We start from the raw sequence: 20242 nt of genomic DNA on the forward strand, positions 1-20242 counted from the left end.
GGTGCTTTGAGGGTTGCAGAGTAGGGTAGTATCAGGATGGGAGAACTCATCCTGAAGAAAGGAAGGAGTGGAACAACACTGGTTACTGCACATTACTTTGGGATTTGATTAGTTTTTTGTTTTTAATATGTGTATATTCAAGGTTCTCAAGTAGTTTTTTTTTTATGCTTTTTCTTTTAGTTGATTAGTCAGAAACAAGAACCTTTATGAATCTTCAGAGCTAACTTCCCTAGCAAGTTGTTACTGACTTCAAATTCTTGACCTTCCAACTGCCTGTTCATCTCTCTAAGGTGGGGAATGCAGTCTGAAGAGGGCTGTGTACCACTTGAGAGACTCTCAGCTCTCCGATTTGCACTGATGGAAGGAATCTAAATACTCTGGTTATTCTTTCTTGTCTTCCATGTATTCCAACTGAGCCCTTCATATTTGCCATTTTTTCCTACCCTAAATGTCTTTATTCCTCTTCTTTCCTTGATTGAGATTCTTCCTTTAGGATTTAGTTCAAGTTAATTGCTCCAGAATACACTGTGACCTTTTGTAATCCCATAGCACTGTGCTATCTCTAGTAGTGCACTCTACATTGCAATGAAGCTGTTTTATTCTTTTTCTGCTTCATTTTGGTATAATTGGTAAGTAGAAATTATATATATTCAAGATGTAAATGTGATATTTTGATATACATTGTGAGGTGATTGCCACAATCAAGTTCATTAACAGATTCCATCACCTTGTACAAATAACCAACATATATATGAAAAGGTGTCCATCATCACTAATCAGGCAAATGCAAATCAAAACTAAAATGAAGGTGTATTGTTTTTTTATACCTTATCTTTATTTAGATTCTTAAGCCCTTTGAAGGTAGAATCTTATTCATTCCAAATCCTGTGATCAACACAGATCTAAGTATCTTCGGTGCTTGAAAAATTAATGATGTTTGATGGCAGAAAATATAGCACGAATATTAACTGCTATTATTATTATAACAAACCCTTTTTCATTAACACATCTTTCAAGTTGAGTAATGATAATCTTCTTTAGTTATTAAGAATTTTTTCCAAAGTGAAATAGCTTTATTATTATTTTTTACTATATACCTTTGTGGAAAATTAAAAGAAAATATTAAAGTATGAAGGGAAATCTTATGACTCAGAATTAACTACTGTTAAAAAGTGCTTTTAACAGGGCATAGTGGTGCATGCCTGTAATCATAGCAGCTCGGGAGGTTGAGACAAGAGAATCTCAGCCTCCGCAATTTAGGAAGTCCCTGAACAACTTAGTGAGACCTTGTCTCAAAATGAAAAATAAAAAAGGGCGGGGTGCCCCTGGTTTAATAGGCACTACCAAAAAAAAAAAAAAAGGTGCTTTTAAATATATAAGCTTAAATGTGTGCTACTCCATTTTTCCTGTTTTTAGTTTTGCCTATAAAAGAATTGTTTGTTTTGTCCCTTTGGAAGAAGTCTATTTTAACAAACAGCATTAGAACATGTAGTTTAGTTTAATGAAGCCACTACTTTTATGTTTCACATTGCAAAGTAGCTTCCTGACTTAGATGATGAAATATGCCTTTTGCTAAGACAGCCATGTGCTCTTAGCCTGGAATCCAATTTTTTTTTTAAATATTTATTTATTTATTTATTTTTAATTTTCGGCGGACACAACATCTTTGTTTGTATGTGGTGCTGAGGATTGAACCCGGGCCGCACGCATGCCAGGCGAGCGCGCTACCGCTTGAGCCACATCCCCAGCCCGGAATCCAATTTTTTTAAGTTACCACATTACACCTTGCTTTGTATGTGGCCATTCACTTAATAATATATGCCCCTTCATCTGTGCTTATAAGTCTTTTTCTTTTTCTCCTTTAAGTGGTACTGAGAATTAAATATAGGGTCACTTTACATTCCTAGCCATCTTTATTTTTATTTTGAGACAGGGTCTTGCTAAGTTGCTTATGGCCTCATAAATTGCTGAAGCTGGCCTTGAACTTTTGATCCTGTTGCCACAGCTTCTCAGTGCCACTGGGATTACACACACCTGTAGGCCATTCTTCATTAACGGAGCAGTTTAAAGCAACCTACAAGAAAGGAATAATCATTTGAGAAAGTCAAAGATGTCTCTTATAGGAGAAACTTTTTGTTTATACCCCGTGTCTTGGTCCCACTGTGTAGCCATTTACACAAAGTTTGCAGGAGTAGATCTCCCTGATGTTCTTCTCCATGCACACCTTCTTTTCCATTCCTCTTTCATACTTCTGCCCTGTCATGATTTGTTTTATAGAATAAATGTGTTTTTATATATTTTTTCTCTTCTTGTGTATTGTATATGTGACATGTCCCTCTATATGAAATGATCAAATTCTACTTGGTATAAAGTGGGGTTTTTTCCCCCAATAAATGCAAGTTATATAATTTAGAACATTGGCTGGATCAATTTTTGGTAAGGTAAGACATCCTATAGCAGCAGCAGATTTGAGACTCAAGTGTGGTTAGGCTTTTTGAATGAATATCATTTATTACTGTATTTAGATTTCATATTCTAATCCAGTCTTATCTTTGGAGATAGTTGGAACATAGTAATGTTGCTGAGGACTATTAACTATCTTTTATGGATAATGTCTCATTCTATCCCCAATTCCTATAAGTACCCTTTCTGAGTGTTATTTGCTGCCTATTCTTTTATTTTTATTTTAGATCACAGATTCTGCTGGACATATTTTATACTCCAAGGAAGATGCATCCAAGGGGAAGTTTGCTTTTACCACTGAAGATTATGACATGTTTGAAGTATGTTTTGAGAGCAAGGGTAAGTAATCAGAAGATTTCCCTTGAATTGAGCATCTTCTCCAACTCTGTAGTGCCCCCTGCTATAGACAGCAGTTCATTTCTAGTTTCAATTTAGTTTTCGTTCCTTCTGATATGGAGATTTGATGTCTTGTGGACTTTGAAGCATCTTCTGAAAGATTGTCTAGGTGGAGTAGAATTGTGATGAAGTAAAGCACAGAGAATTTTTAGGGCAATGAAATACCTTGTGAACCAATAACACTTTTCATAGAATTGGGGGGGGGGTGGCAGAGGGGAACAGTCCTAAAATCCACTTGGGGGAGTAAAAGGTCCAGAATAACCAAAGTAATTCTAAGTCAAAAAAGGAATGCCAGAAGGCATCATAATACTTAACTTCAAATTATACTTCCGAGCTATATTAACAAAAGCTGCATCATACTAGCATAAAAACAGATATAGACCAATGGAACGGAACAGAAGATACAGACGAACACATACAGGTATAGTCATCTGATCCTTGACAAAGGTACCAAAAACATATGTTGGAGAAAAATCAGACTTTTTTACAGTGTTTAGAAAAATGGTTATCCATTCTTCTATGAATGAGATGAGGTCTTTATCTTCACTCTGCACAAAAGTCAACTAAGATAATCAAATACTTAGGAATTATACTTTGCAATCTAGAAGAAAATGTAGGGTTAATCAGCATTAAAAGAGAATAAAATTATGGCATTTGCAGGTAAATGGATGGAGTTGGAGAATATTATGCTAAGTGAAGTAAGCCAGTCTCCCAAATCTAAAGGCCAAATGTTTTTTCTGATTAGTGGATGCTATCTATGAGGGGGGGAGGGGGGTGGAGGAACTTTGGATTGGGCAAGGGGGAGGGTTGGGAGAGGTTATAAGGGTAGGAAAGATAGTGGAATGAGATGGACATCATTACCCTAGGTACATGTATGATTGCCCAAATGGCGCATCTCTACACCTATACAACTAGAGAATTTAAATGTTGCACTCCATTTGTGTATAACGAATTGAAATGCATTCTGCTGTCATGTACAACTAAGTAGAACAAATTAAAAAATTAATTTAAAACAAAAGAAAAGAAAATGTAGGTCAAAACCTCAATATATAGGCAAAGGCAGCAACTTCCTCAATAGGCAGGAAATAATACTAAGAATTAATAAATGGATATCATCAAATTAAAAAGCTACAGCACAGCAAAGGAAATAATTAAAAATGTGAAGAGAGAACCTTCAAAATGGGAGAAAATCTTTGTTAGCTACTCTTCTTAGGATTAATACCCAGAATATACAAGAAAAAACCCTCACATAACCCAATTAATAAATGGGTGGATGAACTAAACAGACACTTCTCAAAAAATAAGTATAGAAGGCCAACAAATATATGAAAAAAATTTCACCATCTTTAGCAGTTAGGGAAATGCATATCAAAACTACACTGAGATTTTGTCTCATTCTAGTCTGAATGGCAGCCGTTAAGAATACGAAAAATAATAGGGGAGCTCGGGTTGTGGCTCAGTGGTGGAGCACTTGCCTTGCACATATGAGGCATTGGGTTCGATCCTCAGCACCACTTAAAAATAAACAAATACAATAAAGGTATTGTATCCAGCTAAAACTAAAAAATATATATATTTTTTTTAAAAGAATATACACAATAATTAATATTGGAAAGCATGTAGAGAAAAGGGAACAATTTTACACTGTTGGTGGAATTGTAAATTAGTACAGATGCTATGGAAGTCAATATGGATGTTCCTTAAAAAACTAGGAATGGAACCACCATATGACCTAGCTATACCATTTCTTGGGATTTATGCAAAAGAATTCATATTGACATACTATAGCAATACATACCCATGTTTATAGCAGTGCAATTCATATTAGCCAAGTTATGGAACTAACCAGGCGTCCGCCAGTTGATGAATGGATAAAGAAAATTTGGTATGTATACAAAATGGAATTTCATTCAGCCATAAGGAATGAAATTATATCATTTGTAGGAAAATGGATGGAACTTGAGAACATTATTTTCAGCAAAGTCAAGGGTCATATGCTTTCTCTCTTATGTGGAAGGTGGAGAGAAAAAAGGAAAAGAAGGGGATGGGGAATCTCATGAAGATCAAAGGGAAACCAGTACACCAGAGAAAAGGGACCAAGTGGAGGAGGAGAGGCAGAATAGGGAAATAATGGGAAATGATATTGACCAAATTATTATGTTGTATGTGTGTGTGTGAATATGAAACAATGAATCCCACCATTATGTATAATTAACAATGCACCAATAAAAACAGGGTAAAAAAGATATAAGCAAAAAAAAAACAACTTTTTGTGAAACTTAGTAGTAGATACATGTCATCATACATTGATCCCAGCATCACATTTGGAATGTAAGTCAAAAGGGAACCTAATATAACTGTGGGCTTTGGGTGATAATGATGTATTGTTGAGGTGCATCATTTATAATAGGTTACCACTTTGGCAGGAGATGTGGATAATGAGGAAGGGTATGCACATGTAGGAGTAAGGGGAAATGGGAAGTCTGTCTACCTTCCTCTCAGTTTTGCTCTGAACCTAAAATTGCTCAAACAAAATAAAGTTATAATTAAAAAGGGGGGAGATTATCATTTTCCAGGCAAATACAGAAAGAGATTTACTGAAAGTGTCTTTTTAGGCCATGATATCAGCTAAGGGAATAAACTGGCTATTCTGTGCAAGAGACTATATGGTCTAAAATTAGGCCAGCCAGACATTTGTGGTTTTGTGGTTTCATTTAGACTTGAAAAATGTTAATACTATGCTGTGACAAACAGGAGATAAATTGAAGATTCTGATAGAAAGAACATATCTGATCATTTGAAACATGTCAGGCTAGAAGCTACTTGTGTTTCACAGCTTTTTAAATGAAGACAGAAAGGCAAAAGTTTGTCTAACATCTTCTGTGGGTGATGTCATAATCTTTATTACATTCAGATTAGGGGAGAAGAGACTACTCTGGGTGCCATGTTTGATTTGCTTGGAGATTGTTGGTTTAATGCCCAGAAATCATCATGACTTGTCTTAATCTGTTCTTAATCTTCCTGTATATTTCTCTTGCTTTCAAATTTATCTTTCTAGTCTATCCAAAATAAGTTATTTACTGTCTTAAACATGACATTCTGATTTCCATTATCTGAGCCTTTGTCCATGCTTTGCCTTCTGTCTAGAATATTTTGCTTACCTTTTTTTTTTTTTTTTTTTTGTCTTATCTTCAGGTATTCCCTTCTCTCTTCTTTTTTCTTTTTTTGGTACCAGGAGGGATGAACCTAGGGGGGCTTAACCACTGAGTCATAACTCCAGCCCTTTTTTATATTTTACTTAGAGACAAGATCTCGCTGAGTTGCTGAGGCATGCAATCTGCCTCCCTCAGCCACTCCAGCTGCTGGGATTATATGTATGCACCACTGCATTGGGCCCAGGTACTCCCTTCTCATTACAGGCAGTCCACAGCTCACCTCTTACCTTTCCTTCACAGCAGGGATTATCTGAGCCAGTTGTTTTGGCTCAAAATTTTACAGTGCTTTGCTGTTATATGTATGGATGTCTTAGATCCTCACTGAATTATTTGAAGGCAGAGAGTATACCTTTTAAGAGTCTTTCAGCACAGTTCTAGCTCCAAGTGAGTCCTCAGTGAGTAGTTTTTTGGGGGAGTGGGGGGTATGGGGATTAAACCCAGAGATGCTCTATCACTTAGTCATATCCCCAGCCTTTAAAAAAAAAAAAAAACAACCTTTTTATTTTGAGACAGGATCTCACTAAGTTGCTGAGTCTGACCTTGAATTTGCAATCCTCATACCTGCCTCAGGTTCCTGAGTTGCTGCTGGGATTGCAAGCTTGTGCCTCCACTCCTGGCTCAATTTAATTTTTTAAATTGACTTCAGTCCATTTCAGAAAACTTTCAGTACCATCCCCTGTGACTTTTGCTCTTAAAGACCTCAGTTCTTAAGTGGCACTGTTTCCCAAAACCTCTGATTTCATACAGGTGGTTTTTAGTTTTATAAATAGATGAAATCCAAGGAATTTGAACCGAATGGTTTCTTGGGGCTCTTTGAGTTGATCCCTCTCCTCTCTTACTCAGTGATTAAAGGTTAGATTGAGGAGCTAGGGTTGTGGTTCAGTGCTAGAGCACTTGCCTAGCACCTGCGAGGCACTGGGTTTGATCCTCAGCACTACATAAAAATAAATAAATAAAGGTATTGTGTCCATCTACAACTTAAAATAAATAAATAAATAAACAAAGAAATAAATAAAAGGTTAGGTTGCGGGGGCAGTATAGGGATTGAACCCAGAGGCACGCTGCCATTGGCAGTGTCTTCTCCTAAGTTGCCCAGGCTGGCCTTGAACTTGGGATTCTCTGCCCTAGCTTTTTGAGTAGATAATATTACAGGTATGTGCCATCATAGAATTCCTTTTTGGTCACACTGAAAACAGTTAATTTTTCTAATACAAATATGTTGTTGGCCCTATTATCCCAATAAAAATTTTCTTTCTAAGAAACATCCCTGAGAATTGTGCTTCCTGTCAAGTTTTTTTTTTTTAATTATAACTAACTTCTTTAAGGATTTAGTGGGAATAACCTTATAACATTTTATTCATCTATTAAAATAAGCCTTACATTGATCAGAACATTTGACTTAAAATGGAATATTAGATAAAAACCTATATTCTTTTCAATACTCAGATTTGTGTTAAATAAATTCAAAGTTAGCATGTACTAAGTAATCCTAATTGAGTATGACTTGCTTTCAAAATTTAACAGGCATTCTTTTCAGATGTGGAAATGTGCATTTTCAGCCTAAGTTGGTACTCACTTCCTACTGATCTGTATGCCAGTAAATTTCACAGGGTTGTGATTTTTGAGTTTTATTTTCCAGTTGAAAAGCCTATGTGTTTTTTTCTTCTCCTATTCTATTCCTCTGTAGTACCAGTAGCAGTATCTTGTGTCGTGCCTGCTCAGAGATGTTTGCCAGCAGCATGTTCTCTTTGCTTTCCGGCACCCCACACAGATAGAGGCTTTGTCTGGAATGTTTGTGATTTTAGCCAGAGCCAGGAATTTTTTGCAGCTGAGTAGGGGGAGGAGTTGTGTCTGTTTCCCTCTATTGAGAGGATAGGGGTGAGGGAGAGGGAGGTGGGTGGGTGATTTCCCGGAATTTTAAATATTCTGCACAATGATTCTTTTGATTTCTTTCTCAGGGACAGGGCGGATACCTGACCAACTCGTGATCCTAGACATGAAGCATGGAGTGGAGGCGAAAAATTATGAAGAGGTATGTTCTGCCGCCACAGCCAGAGGAGGCAGCATGCTGTGCCGTCAGATTCTGTGTCAGGCCACAGGCTATGCTTTGTCCAGAAGGCTGCGTTTTTCTCAGCAGTCATGTGACAACCAGCTATGATTTTATTAATACAAAAAGTTGTATTAATGGCCTTAAATAGTAAATCTGGTTGTTCTGTCAACCAAAGGACTGAACCAACTGTCCCTTACAGATGTTGCACTCAAGCATATGCCATTAGACCTCTTGAGGCAGAAACCAGATATATGTAGTAATGATTTTTAAAAGCCAAGCTTCAGTTATGTCTTAATGTCTAAGGTTAAAAAGGGTGATTTGTTTTTAGTTCCTAAGACCTCTCCTCAGAGCCAACAACTAGGTATCTATCCAGAATGTGAATTTAATGCTGTTTAGTCTTGAACAACTGGGATGTCTTTTAGAAAGAACCATAGCCAAAAAAAGTTAAAATCTTTTAATTAAAACAAGCTTTAAGAAAGAAAGTGGGAAGGAAGAAAAAAACTGCAAGAAATAGTGATAATGAGTAGAAAGGAAATATTATAGAGTAATTAAAACTGATGTGTATGAATGACAGGGAAGTGGAGTATACATGGGATAAGGAGAAGGGTGACAGGCTTTTTCATCTCTATTTGAGACTTTAGGGGCACCACAAAATGATTCTTCAGATGAAGAGCACTTTTCTTTCTTTTTTTCTTCTATTTTTGGTGCCTGGATTTGAACCCAGGGGTGCTTAGCCACTGAGCCACATCCCCAGCCCTTTTTTATATTTTATTTAGAATTATCTTGCTTAGGGCCTCGCTAAATTGCTGAGGCTGGCTTTAAACTCCTGGCTCAGCCTCCCAAGCTGCTGGGATTACAGGAATGCACTACCCCACCCAGCTGAAGAACACATTTGAGCCAGAGGCAGTGTCATGCCTATAATCCCATTAACTCAGGAGACTGAGGCAGGAGGATTGCAACTCTGCATCTTAGTGAGACCCTGTCTCAAAATAAAAATTTAAAAGGACTGGGGTGTGGCTCAGTGGTGGAATGCTCCTGGGTTATATCTCCAGTACTGCAAAAAAAAAAAAAAAAAAAAAAAAAACAAATGTAGAGCACCTTTGAAAAAACCACAAGAACTATTAAGACTGATACCTTCACAGAAAGATAAAGAGTTTTCTTTCCCAGTCCCTGAGCAGTCTTTGGGGGCATGAATAAGTGGAGTATAGGACATGTAAGTGACTTTTGTAGAATGTAGACTAAATAAGTGAAGAAAATTTGTTTTAAGAGCTTTTTAGAAGAGTTTTCTAGGAGTCGTCAAACAAGAGAAGTTGCTTTGTCTTTGGTCAGAACTTTAGAAGAGAAATATCCTAAAATGGACAAAGATTGGAAGTGAATGGTTATTTCTGCAACAGGAAGTAGTAGTATAACAATAGCAGCTCCCTAGGTCTTTCCTCTTTTCCCTGTTCAAGTGTTTGACACTTGAACAGAAAGAGTTATTTGGAGGCAATAGATAGGAGCAAATGATCCAGCAATGATTGGAAGACAGTTCCCAGTAGAGACTTTGACTAGTTTATTCTCCAGGCTATTGTAAGTAAAAGAAGTAAGAAGCAAGAGAGCCTCTTTGTTTGAATTTAAGAGTAAACTGAGAGCTGGGGTTGTGTCTCAGAGGTTGAGTGCTTGCCTAGCATGTGTGAGGTACTGGGTTAAATCCTCAGCACCACATAAAAATAAAATAAAGGCATGGTGTCCAGCTACAAGTAAAAAAAATAAATGTTTAAACTGAAACATCTTTTTAAACTTCTATGATTCAGAAGAGCCTTAATTATATTTACATAAGATAATGTATGTTAAAGTGCTGTTGTAAGATATAAAACTTAAGAAAAAGTTGTAGGTATTATGCAAGAGTAGATAAAATGATTTTCAGCTTGTGGTTACTACTGCCATTCCCAACCATGGGCTATTCTCCAAGCAACTATATGAATTTCCCTGTTGTAACTTTGTTCTCCAACATGGTGACTATCATTAATGGGTACATTTAAGTAACAGAGCACCTGATACCCTATTAGACTTGAGACCTAGTTCCCCCTTGAAAACATTTGACATTATTATATCTTTACAAAAGAATGATGTGGACACCACTGATTTGACATTTTAGAACCCTTTACCTCCTAGAATCCCCATTCTCCTTGGGTTTTATTAACTCTGGCAAAGGGCCTTTTTTTTTTTTTTTTTTTTAACCTTCTGCTTAACCCAAGAGGGGAATCCCTAGCAGAAAGGAAATCACATTGCTTCCTTTGCCTGCTTCCTACTTTGGACATTTGGCACATCTTAAGCCTTTCTTTACGCACATGATTACAACACAGCTCTAAGGTTCTGCTTCTTAAACCCCTACTACTCCTCCCCACTACATTCCCTTATGAGCCCTCTGCCTCCCTCCCCCAAATAGTAGACCAGACTGAGGCAGAGGAGGAGAGGCGGGTATAACACAGGTCAAAGACCAGTCCTTTTTTTCAGTGTGTGATTCCATGGAACGTTTGTTAGAAATAGCTGTTAGTAGTTCCTGGACTAATAATGTCTGTAATAAGAATATGGATAATAGAAGCACTTTGTTCCCTGGTTAATTGCCAGAGAGTACTGAGCATATTTAGAGTTCAAGGCATTTAATTTTAGGCTCTTCAGATAGGGAGAGCCTTTATGCTCAAAAGATTTTGATCCTTTGGCATCGACTAAGATTCAGAAAGGCAGCACATTTCTTTCTTTTTTTTTTTGTTAGTACTGGGGATTGAACCCAGGGCCTTGTGTGTGATGAGTAAGCACTCTACCACTGAGCTGCATTCCCTAGCCCTTCTTAAATTTTGAGACAGGGTCTTGCTAAGTTGTCCAGGCTGGCCTTGGACTTACAGTTCTCCTGCTTCAGCCTTCCAAGTTGCTGGGGTTATGGATATAGTACATTTTTTAAATTTTCCTCACATTCAGTACATCTCTTCCTCATATGTGGACTAATAATTCTGAAATCCCACGTGATCCTGTACAATTCAGTAGTAATTATTGTTTTAATAACTGGGTGGAGTACAGATATTTAGATATTACCTATCTAAAATGTTATGGAGGATTTAGTTAATGCACTTGAAATTGCTGTATAAACACAATACAAATGTAAGATGATATTATTTGGAAGACATAGTGCTTGCCATATGGTAAAGAAGCACAAAGTCACGTAGTTTGAAAAAGAAAATGAATTCTTATATCCTCAGAAATAAAACACTTTTGATTCCTGTGTTGTATTTTAAGAACTTAGGCTGGGTGAGGTGGTGCACTTCTCTTATCTCAGTTACTTGGGAGGCTGAGGCAGGATGATCGCAAATTGAAGGCCAGCTTGGGCAACTTAGTGAGACCCTAAGAATAAAAATTAAAAAGGGCTGGGGATGTAGCTCAGTTGTAGAGTGTCTCTGGGTTTGAAATATCCCTAGTACTGCCAAAAAAAAAAAAAAAAGGAAAGGCAAAAGAAAAAACTTCCAGCCACTATCTTGCTTTTTGCCTCCTGGGGCAGGGGAGCATCTTTTAGATTCATTTTGTGAATCAAGCTATTTCTTCTTAGTTTGTACTGTGTAGAGTAGTTGCTTTCAGGGACTTGTTGTCTGTTAAGGGAATAAAGGCAGTTACTGTCCCATAAAGAAGTAACTCTCTAACCCATCCTCTAATTCCTGAGCTGTGTATGTCCCTTCTTGCTGTGGATGTCAGCATTTTCAAAGTTCTGTTTTGCCTAGGGGTTCTGTTAGTCTTTTATTTGCTGTCAACACATATACCAAAACACAGTGCACTGATTGAAGCCACAGCTGAAGACATTCCAAAACTGTTTCTCTGAATGCCTTCAGAGAGGAGAAGCTCTGCTTCCATATACTAGGTCCAGAGTCCCTTTCTTGACACAAGGTAATGAAAGAACATGAATAAGGCACCTGATACATAGTTGGTCAGTTAGTAGATTTTAGCCCTTTCTCTTATCTGTATTAAAAGTGCCAAATAGGCATGACAGGATAGTCTTTCTACATTTCTAGACTTTCTTAATTATCTGGACTTATTTTGACAACTTCTTAGCCTTTTGAACTTCTATGAGTAGGAGGCCGGCGATTCATGTGCTCCTTACCCTAAGGTATAAGTAGATTTGTCCTTGGATGTCACTCAGTCATCTTTACATTGATCATTAGACTAGATGGTCTTCACATATTGCCATACTTTTGGAGTTTGTGGGGCTGCTGTGGGGAGCATAGAGGCAACAAACTTAATTTAATTGAATTTGGCTTGCCATAAGAAGCTTCTCTTGTGGGTCTTATTGCTCCACCAAGGAAAAAATATAAATTCTCTGGAAGCTGGATTCATTTCCTTGTTTTAGGAAGCAGTTTTTTGGAGAGTTAGCTCCTTTCCTTGGTATAGTTACATATAACTCTAAACTCTGTAGATTCAACTCTGTAATCATCATTAGAGTGGCAGATTTGGATATAGTTTAGGAAGAGTTTAATTTAGTGATGTTTGGGAGGTGTTACAGATGCACAGGGAAAGTCTGTAATTTTTAGCTTTCCCGGCCCCCCCTACTGCTACATGTGTGTGATAGACATTGTGGTAGGGAGGGCTTTCTCTCAGGCAGTGGGCCTCAAGAATATGAGTGCTGAGTGAAAAGAGATGTGAAGTGCTCTTCACACACAGGAAGCACTTGCTTGAGTCAGGGGATCATCAGCACTTAACTACTAGGTGAAGAGAAGACCACACTAACAGGTGTGGTAGAAGTGTTTACTATGTTTTGGGTATTTAGCTGTAAATTTTCAGGGGCTAAACTGTGAGAGAAAAAGGTAAAAATCAAAACAAATTTGTGAATATGACAGTGTATGATTGTTAGCATGTGGCACAATATAAGTGATCTAAGGTTAGAGGAAGTTGGTGTGGACAGGAGTTGTTGAAGGAGTCTACATGGATAAAGCCTTCAGAAGAGAGGTAGGATTTGAGAAGAGCTAAGTGCGCGTGCTTCTGGAAGTTAAGGATTCTGTTCTTGTGTTTTATAGCAGAGCTTTGCAGTTTTGATGCGAAATAAATGCTTTGGTGACCCTGGGTAGGGAGTCAAGTAACCATGATGTGCTGCTAATCCTGGTCTGCCACCTAAAGGGCCAAGAAACTTCATGAACTTTTTAAAAACTTTCCTCATTTGTGAAATGAGGCACTCATTGTAAAATGAAGTCCTTTGATTCACACCAGGGGAATGCCACCCTCTGGTGGAAAACCTGTGGTACACATGTCATGTGGCCCACCTTTGTCAAGATATTTTACAAAACACATCTCATGCTTTCAGCCCTGGGAGAGAAGTAAACTAGAAGCAAGTGCTCTGGCCTGCCTTCATGGAATATGTCTAATTGGTATCCTCCAGGTAAAATGTTTTGAAGAGTAGAATAGTAAGTGGGGATTTTGAAATTGAGGTTTTCTTTTTAAACTTTTGTACTGATTATTACATAAAGATTCTTGATGCTATTCACTGATGACAGATACTTAGTTCTGGGCAAGTGAGGAGAGTTTTCAGAATACTTACATAGAATTTGTTTTAAATTTTTACTCTACTGCCTACAAAAATGGTAATGGGGGAAGGTGAAGAAATTCATTAGTCAAACCAACTGGACAACTTATTTAGATCCTTGTGGCCTAGTAGCTTGTTTGCTTCACTTTTGATTCAGGAAAAATTCAGTGTAGTTTTATAATTTTCTTTGTCTAATTCCTACCTATAGAGTGAAGTATCTACTCAGATAAACTTGGATTTCAGTCCTAACACCACCACACCGACCTTGGGAAGTTATTTAATATATTTGAGCCTTAGTTTCCTCATCTGAAAATTTACAGATAATACTTTCTGGGGTTATGGGATTAAATGAGATCATAAGATATAAAATACCACAATCTGAGTATGTATTAATCGGTGTCATTCATTATACTGCTTTTTTCATCTCTTTCCCCATTTTATCTTCAATCTGACTTTTGGGCCATTTATTTGCTATTATCATACCACCTTCTCCTAAACATAAAAGAGTATGTTGTATAAATGTGTGTACCTGCACAAACTATTCTAGCTTCCAGCATATCAGACTCCTTATGTCTGAACTATTCATAGTCTCCAAAGCAAGGCCTACCCTCTCCCCTCCATGTTTTGGCTTACTGGTTCCTCTGTACCTTGAATGTCCTTCTCATCTCTTTCAAAATCCTCTCCCAATTTGTGAGACCCAGCTTAACTTCTGTTAAGTTTTCCCTTATTCTCCAGTTAGAGTCAGTCTCTTGCTACTTTCTTTTCATTCTGTTCTTAATGCATATCTTGATAGTAGAAGTCAATACATGATGCTTTTTAATTAAAGCTTTACATGTGAGACTTTCTACCAGTGAGCTTAATGTGGTAATTTAGCTTTGTGTCTTGCACACCCTAAGCACTCAAACTATATTGTTGTTATGATGTTCTTTAAAGGTTAAAACAGAATAAAAATGGGTTGGGGTTGTAGCCTAGTGGTAGAACGTTTGCTTAGCATTCATAAGGTCATTGGGGTTTGATCTCAAAAAGGAAAAAAAAAAAAAAACCCGCAAGCTTTTATACTTCTTGTAAACTGATCATAAAAGTCTATTACTAATTCTAAATTTTTCTTGTAATGAAAAGTTTTTTTACCACCCACTTCTTAACTTGATGTGTGCCTATTTGCTTCTTTCCCTTTCCTCCCCATCTATCAGTTATAATCTTTCAGGCCTTTTTTATTTACTTATCAATTTTTAATTCAGTATAATGGTTTCCTTGCATAACCATATAGCTTTAGAATTACGAATTCCCTCTTCTTCTTTACTCTTTATGTTGTTTTATTTTTGTTCTTGGATATAATTACTTTTTAGTTGTTTTCCGTTTTTAAAATAGTAAATTTGTTTCTTGTAGTTCTGAAGTTTAGGAAGTCCAAGACCAGGTTGCCAGCACAGTCAGGCTCTGGTGAGGGCCCACTCTGGGTTGCAGACTGCTGTCTTCTTACTATGCTCTCACATGTGGAAGGCAAATGACTTTCCTTAACACCATTTGATTGCCAAGTCACTCAGAGTTTAGTTGTTGGAACCGTTTTTTGTTCCTTGATTCCTTTCCAATATTATTTTGATTTCTAGGATTAAACATAGAAGTATAACCATGATTGGAATTTACCACTGAGTATCCTTAGAGTGTTAGATGGTTGCAGTGGCAAGTTAGTTTGCAATATTATTTTACACTCTTGGGGTTTCTTTAAGTTTTCTAGATTTTAAATTAATACCAATAGCAAAGTAGTTATTTAGGGAACTATTTTTTTTTTTTTTTTAAGAAATGGGATCTTTGTTCCACTAATAAATAGTGGGATAGTTTGAAAATAATTTCCTGAAGGAAGAATGGGATTCAATGTAGATTTCATTGAGGAAATAAAATTGACTTAGAAGAGAGATATTGGACTATTTTCTTATGAATAGAGGCAAAGAGTCCAGAGTAACGCCTACACTAGAAGAGGGTTTATATAGATACAAAACATAAATAATGCATATTTTAACAAGATCTGGAAAAATAGATACCAAGTTCATAACCACTGTTAACTCGGAAAAAGAATGTGGAAATTTAGGAATTGAAGAACTAACAAAATAGACTTTTGGTTTTTATTTTCTTTGCTTCTGAATAGTTAAAAGTTTTGGCAGGAGAACATGTGTATATGTTGATTATACAACTAAAAATAAATGAATGTTGGAAAAGCACTTGGAGTAAGTTTTTTGGGTTATAACTTACAAAAGCCACCCTCAGTATCAGGTTTAATTCTGTCTTGCCTTTTTGGGTTTTAGGCTTTGGATCTTGTCATCTAACAAAAAATATATTATTTTCAGCTGGGCAGAGGCACAGCCATAGTTTCACTTCCAGTTCCTTTTGCAAGTTTCTATATAAGCAGCCTTAAATAAATTATGTCTAAGAAGTTTCATGTCCTGTCATTATACTATCTCATTCAGGAAGCTTTGAAGAGAAAGTATAGAGCAGGAGGGAAATTGTTAAGCAGATTAAGGTTCAGTTTATTATATACCTTATATATTGATGTCTTTTCCCTAGGGATGATTTTTAGATTTTTTTTATTTTTATATTTTTTTGCTCTATAGCCCTATATGAAATCATACAACAGATATATACTCTATTAATGGTATACTTGGCATTTGGGCATTCAGTACATTAGCCATTGGTTAAATCTTGTGTCCAGATAAACTGTTCTGCAGCTGCCAATCACATTATTAACCCTAGCCAACATTTTGCAAACGTAAGAAAATATGTATACAGTAGAACAAAATCACAAATCTATCACCATGTTTTTGTGTACTTTAAATATAAACTCAGTTTTTCTATCGTGTATGTATATGTGTGAGAGAGAGAGGGGATATTGGTAGGACTGGGGATTGAATCCAGGGAATCTCTAGCACTTTGCTACATCCCAAGTCCTTTTTATTTTTTATTTTGAGGGAGGATCTCACTAAAAGTTGCTAAGACTGGCCTCAAATTTGCAATCCTCCTGTTTCAGCCTTACAAGGAGCTGGGATTACAAGTATGCGCTATCACACTTGACTTTCTATCCCTATCTTAATAGCAGGTTCTAGTTTTATTTTAATTGTTTTCTTGTTCTTCACACATTTAAGGAAGAGTACAGGTAAACAGAAAATACAAAAGTTACCCTTAACTCTTCCTACTCATCCCATATAAAGTGCTGTTAACATTTAAGAGAGAAAGAACAAGGAAGATAAATTGGACAAAGGAGAAAAGTGGGTATTCCATAGACAATTTGTGGTAAATGGGGAGTAGGAAATAAACAAACAGATACAGAGAAAGCTACTGAAGAAATCCCACTGTGGACAAAACTTAGGAGCAACTGGTACATATGAGTTTCAAGATCTTGGAGGCTCTTGTGGTTTATCCATCTTAAAGGTTTCGTGAATTGGGTGTGGCATGTACCTATAGTTGCAACTACTTGGGAGTAATCCTTCTGAGGATTACTTGAGTCCAGGATTTCCCCTGGGGCAGCAGTGGTTGGAGAAGGAGGTAGCACATACCTGTAATCCCTGCAACTCAGGAGGCTAAGACAGGAGAATCGCAAGTTCAAGATACCTTGTCTCAAAATTTTAAAAGGGGCTGGGTATGTAGCTCAGTGGTAGCGTGTCCCTGGGTTCTATCCCTACCACCACCACCACCAAAAAAAAAAAAAAAAAAAAAGCTAAAATTGATAAAACAACATGTAATAATGAAATCCTTGCTCATGTGATTTATGCCTCTAGTTATTGGATAGCCTTTCTCACATTCTTCATTCCTCAATATGCATGGACATCCTTAGAGCTTTCTATTATAACTTGTGTGTCGTTCTTTTTTTTTTTTTTTTTTTTTTTTTTAAAGAGAGAGATGAGAGAGAGAGAGAGAGAGAGAGAGAGAGAGAGAGAATTTTTTTAATATTTATTTTTTAGTTTTCGGCGGACACAACATCTTTGTTTGTATGTGGTGCTGAGGATCGAACCCGGGCCGCACGCATGCCAGGCGAGCGCGCTACCGCTTGAGCCACATCCCCAGCCCCATTGTGTGTCGTTCTTAAAGGGCACAATCGTACATGCCTGTAATTCTAGCACTCAGAGGCTGAGGCAGGAGGATCACAAGTTTGAGACCAGCCTCAGCAACTTCTCAAGCCTCTGTCTCAAAAAGGACTGTGAATGTAACTCAGTGGTGGAGTACCCTGATATCAATCCCCAGCACTGCAAAAAATAAAGAAATAAACTAAAAAACTTAGTGCAATATTTTTGAGTAAATGTAGGATTCATTGTGGCTCTGAGTTCTAAAATAAACCTTAAAGTTGTAGGATTAATGTGAACAAACCATGGACTCAGAGTAGACAGCTTGCCTAATGTGTTCAAGGCCCTCTGTTCAATCTCCAGCACTTAAAAAAAATAAATAAGTAAGCAAACCAGAATTCTGTAATTTTGTATTTTGAGTTATTATCTTAATGCTATAGTAATATATACTTTCTCATTCTTGTGTATTATTGGGAATTCGGTGATTTATTTTTTTCTTCTAAAACTAGGATTGATTTTTACAACTCACGTTTATTATACTAATAATACTATCTCTTTCCTAGACATGAGTGGAAGGGTAAAAGTAACGTGCTTTATTAAAGTCAGAAGTTTAGGGAAAACAGTATGTCTTACTTTACAGCCTACCATATTATATTTACAAAGAAATTATAGTAAAATTAAAGTAATTTTTGAAAATCCGAGATGGAAAGATGTAAGTAGTTTATAGGGAAAGGTGGAAGGCCAGATTTTAAAATCTATTAGGATGATTGATAAGAGAATCTAAGCCTGGTAAGCTTCTAAAAAGATTCTTGTGTTGCGTTGTGTTCTTGACCAGATCAGCGTTTTCAGGGAGTAGGTTCTTAATTTCTTTCTTTTCCAGATTGCAAAAGTTGAGAAGCTCAAACCATTAGAGGTAGAGCTAAGACGCCTAGAAGACCTTTCAGAATCTATTGTTAATGATTTTGCCTACATGAAGAAGCGAGAGGAGGAAATGCGTGATACCAATGGTGAGAGGAAGGCATCTCTTATTTCTCAATAAGTAAACCATAAAGGAGACAAATCCCCAAACATTAAATTTTGGTGTACCCTTTTCTCAGTTTTTCAGAAGTGGGGTTTATGAAAGAAAAATTGCTTGTTTCAGTGTTGTACTAAGTAAATCAACATTGTTAAGAGTGGAATTTTCTTCTGTGATGCATTTGATCATATTCTTTCGTTTGCTTATAGTTTGTCAGAAAGATAGAACTAATCTTTGTAATTTTTAGCATTCATAAATAGAATTATCTTCCTTCCTTCCTTCCTTTCTTCCTTCCTTCCTTCCTTTCTTCCTTCCTTCTTTCTTTCATTTGAGGTCCTAGTAAGCAGGCTTACTTCATTACATTTACAATGCTTTTTGTCTTTTAGAATCAACAAATACTCGAGTCCTGTACTTCAGCATCTTTTCAATGTTCTGCCTTATCGGACTAGCCACCTGGCAGGTCTTCTACCTTCGTCGCTTCTTCAAGGCCAAGAAGTTAATTGAGTAATGAGACCAAATCTCCTCCTCCCTCGTGAATCTCAGCCAGCAGAACATCGCTGGGACATGCCTGGCCTAAGGCATCCTATTAACAGCACCTTGAAGGCACGCTGAAGCTTCCTTGCCAGAACTGATCTTTTTTGGGAGGACTTGGGGTACTACCTACACTCAACAAGTCAATGAGGGACTTCTTTTTAACTCGGTAGGATTTGGACTGGTTTTGCAACAATAGGACTATTATTAGAGTCACCCATGACAAAAAATAGGGGTTACCTAGATAATGCCAAAGTCAGCATTTGTCTTGGGTTTCCTCACGTGATCTATTTGAACCATGTTTGCTTTCCTTCTCCCACTTGCTCACCAGCTTGGGCTTTCACTCTAGTTCTTTTACCACGATTTGTATGACCATGTTGAACTTGTTTCATACTGATTGTCCTCTTTGGGTTTCCTTCTAAAAACATCCTGGCCCTTAGCTGAAATGTTTACATAGCTTCTGGTGATATCCTTTCATAATTTTATGTCTCTTACAAGGGTCGTGAATGTGATACTTTATAAAAGTGAGCTCAAAACTGTAGATAACTTCTTTAAAAAAAAAAAATCTCCTTTTAGACAATTAAAATATTTGTGCTCAACTGCTTGAATTTTTTTTCTTTTTGTGTATGTGTACTTAGTTCCATGCAGTTTTATCATGTGTTTAGGGTCATGAGACTATCACAAGCTATAGTACAGTTTCATCACATGGATTCCTCATATTGCCCTTTTATAGCCACAGCTACCTCCCTTCTATATGCCCCTTTACCCCAGACTCTGGCTACCACTAACCTGTTTACCATCACTATAATTTTGTTGTTTCAAAAATGGTACATAAATAGAACCATTAGAATGTGACCTTTTGAGATTTACTTTTTTTACTCACCATAATTCCCATGATATCCATCCAAGTTGTTACATTTTATCAATAGTTTATTCCTTTTTATTGCTGAGTAATATTCCATGATTATAGATGTACCACCCAGTTTC

The 20242-nt window shown here is 36.9% G+C and overlaps 1 protein-coding gene across 1 annotated transcript in view; it reads left to right on the top strand.

Moving 5' to 3' along the window:
- The window catches only part of Tmed10 (transmembrane p24 trafficking protein 10), a 36103-nt gene extending 16784 nt beyond the window's left edge, over positions 1 to 19319 (top strand). The window contains exons 2-5 of the mRNA XM_076849840.2: positions 2691 to 2802; positions 8033 to 8106; positions 18590 to 18716; positions 19111 to 19319. Coding sequence (XP_076705955.1) covers positions 2691 to 2802; positions 8033 to 8106; positions 18590 to 18716; positions 19111 to 19232 — 435 coding nt within the window. The 3' untranslated portion in view covers positions 19233 to 19319. The remainder of the gene's footprint in view (positions 1 to 2690; positions 2803 to 8032; positions 8107 to 18589; positions 18717 to 19110) is intronic.
- The last annotated feature ends 923 nt before the right edge of the window (positions 19320 to 20242 follow it).

The sequence above is a fragment of the Callospermophilus lateralis genome, chromosome 3 (genome assembly GCF_048772815.1).
Source record: "Callospermophilus lateralis isolate mCalLat2 chromosome 3, mCalLat2.hap1, whole genome shotgun sequence".
Classification (NCBI taxonomy): domain Eukaryota; kingdom Metazoa; phylum Chordata; class Mammalia; order Rodentia; family Sciuridae; genus Callospermophilus; species Callospermophilus lateralis.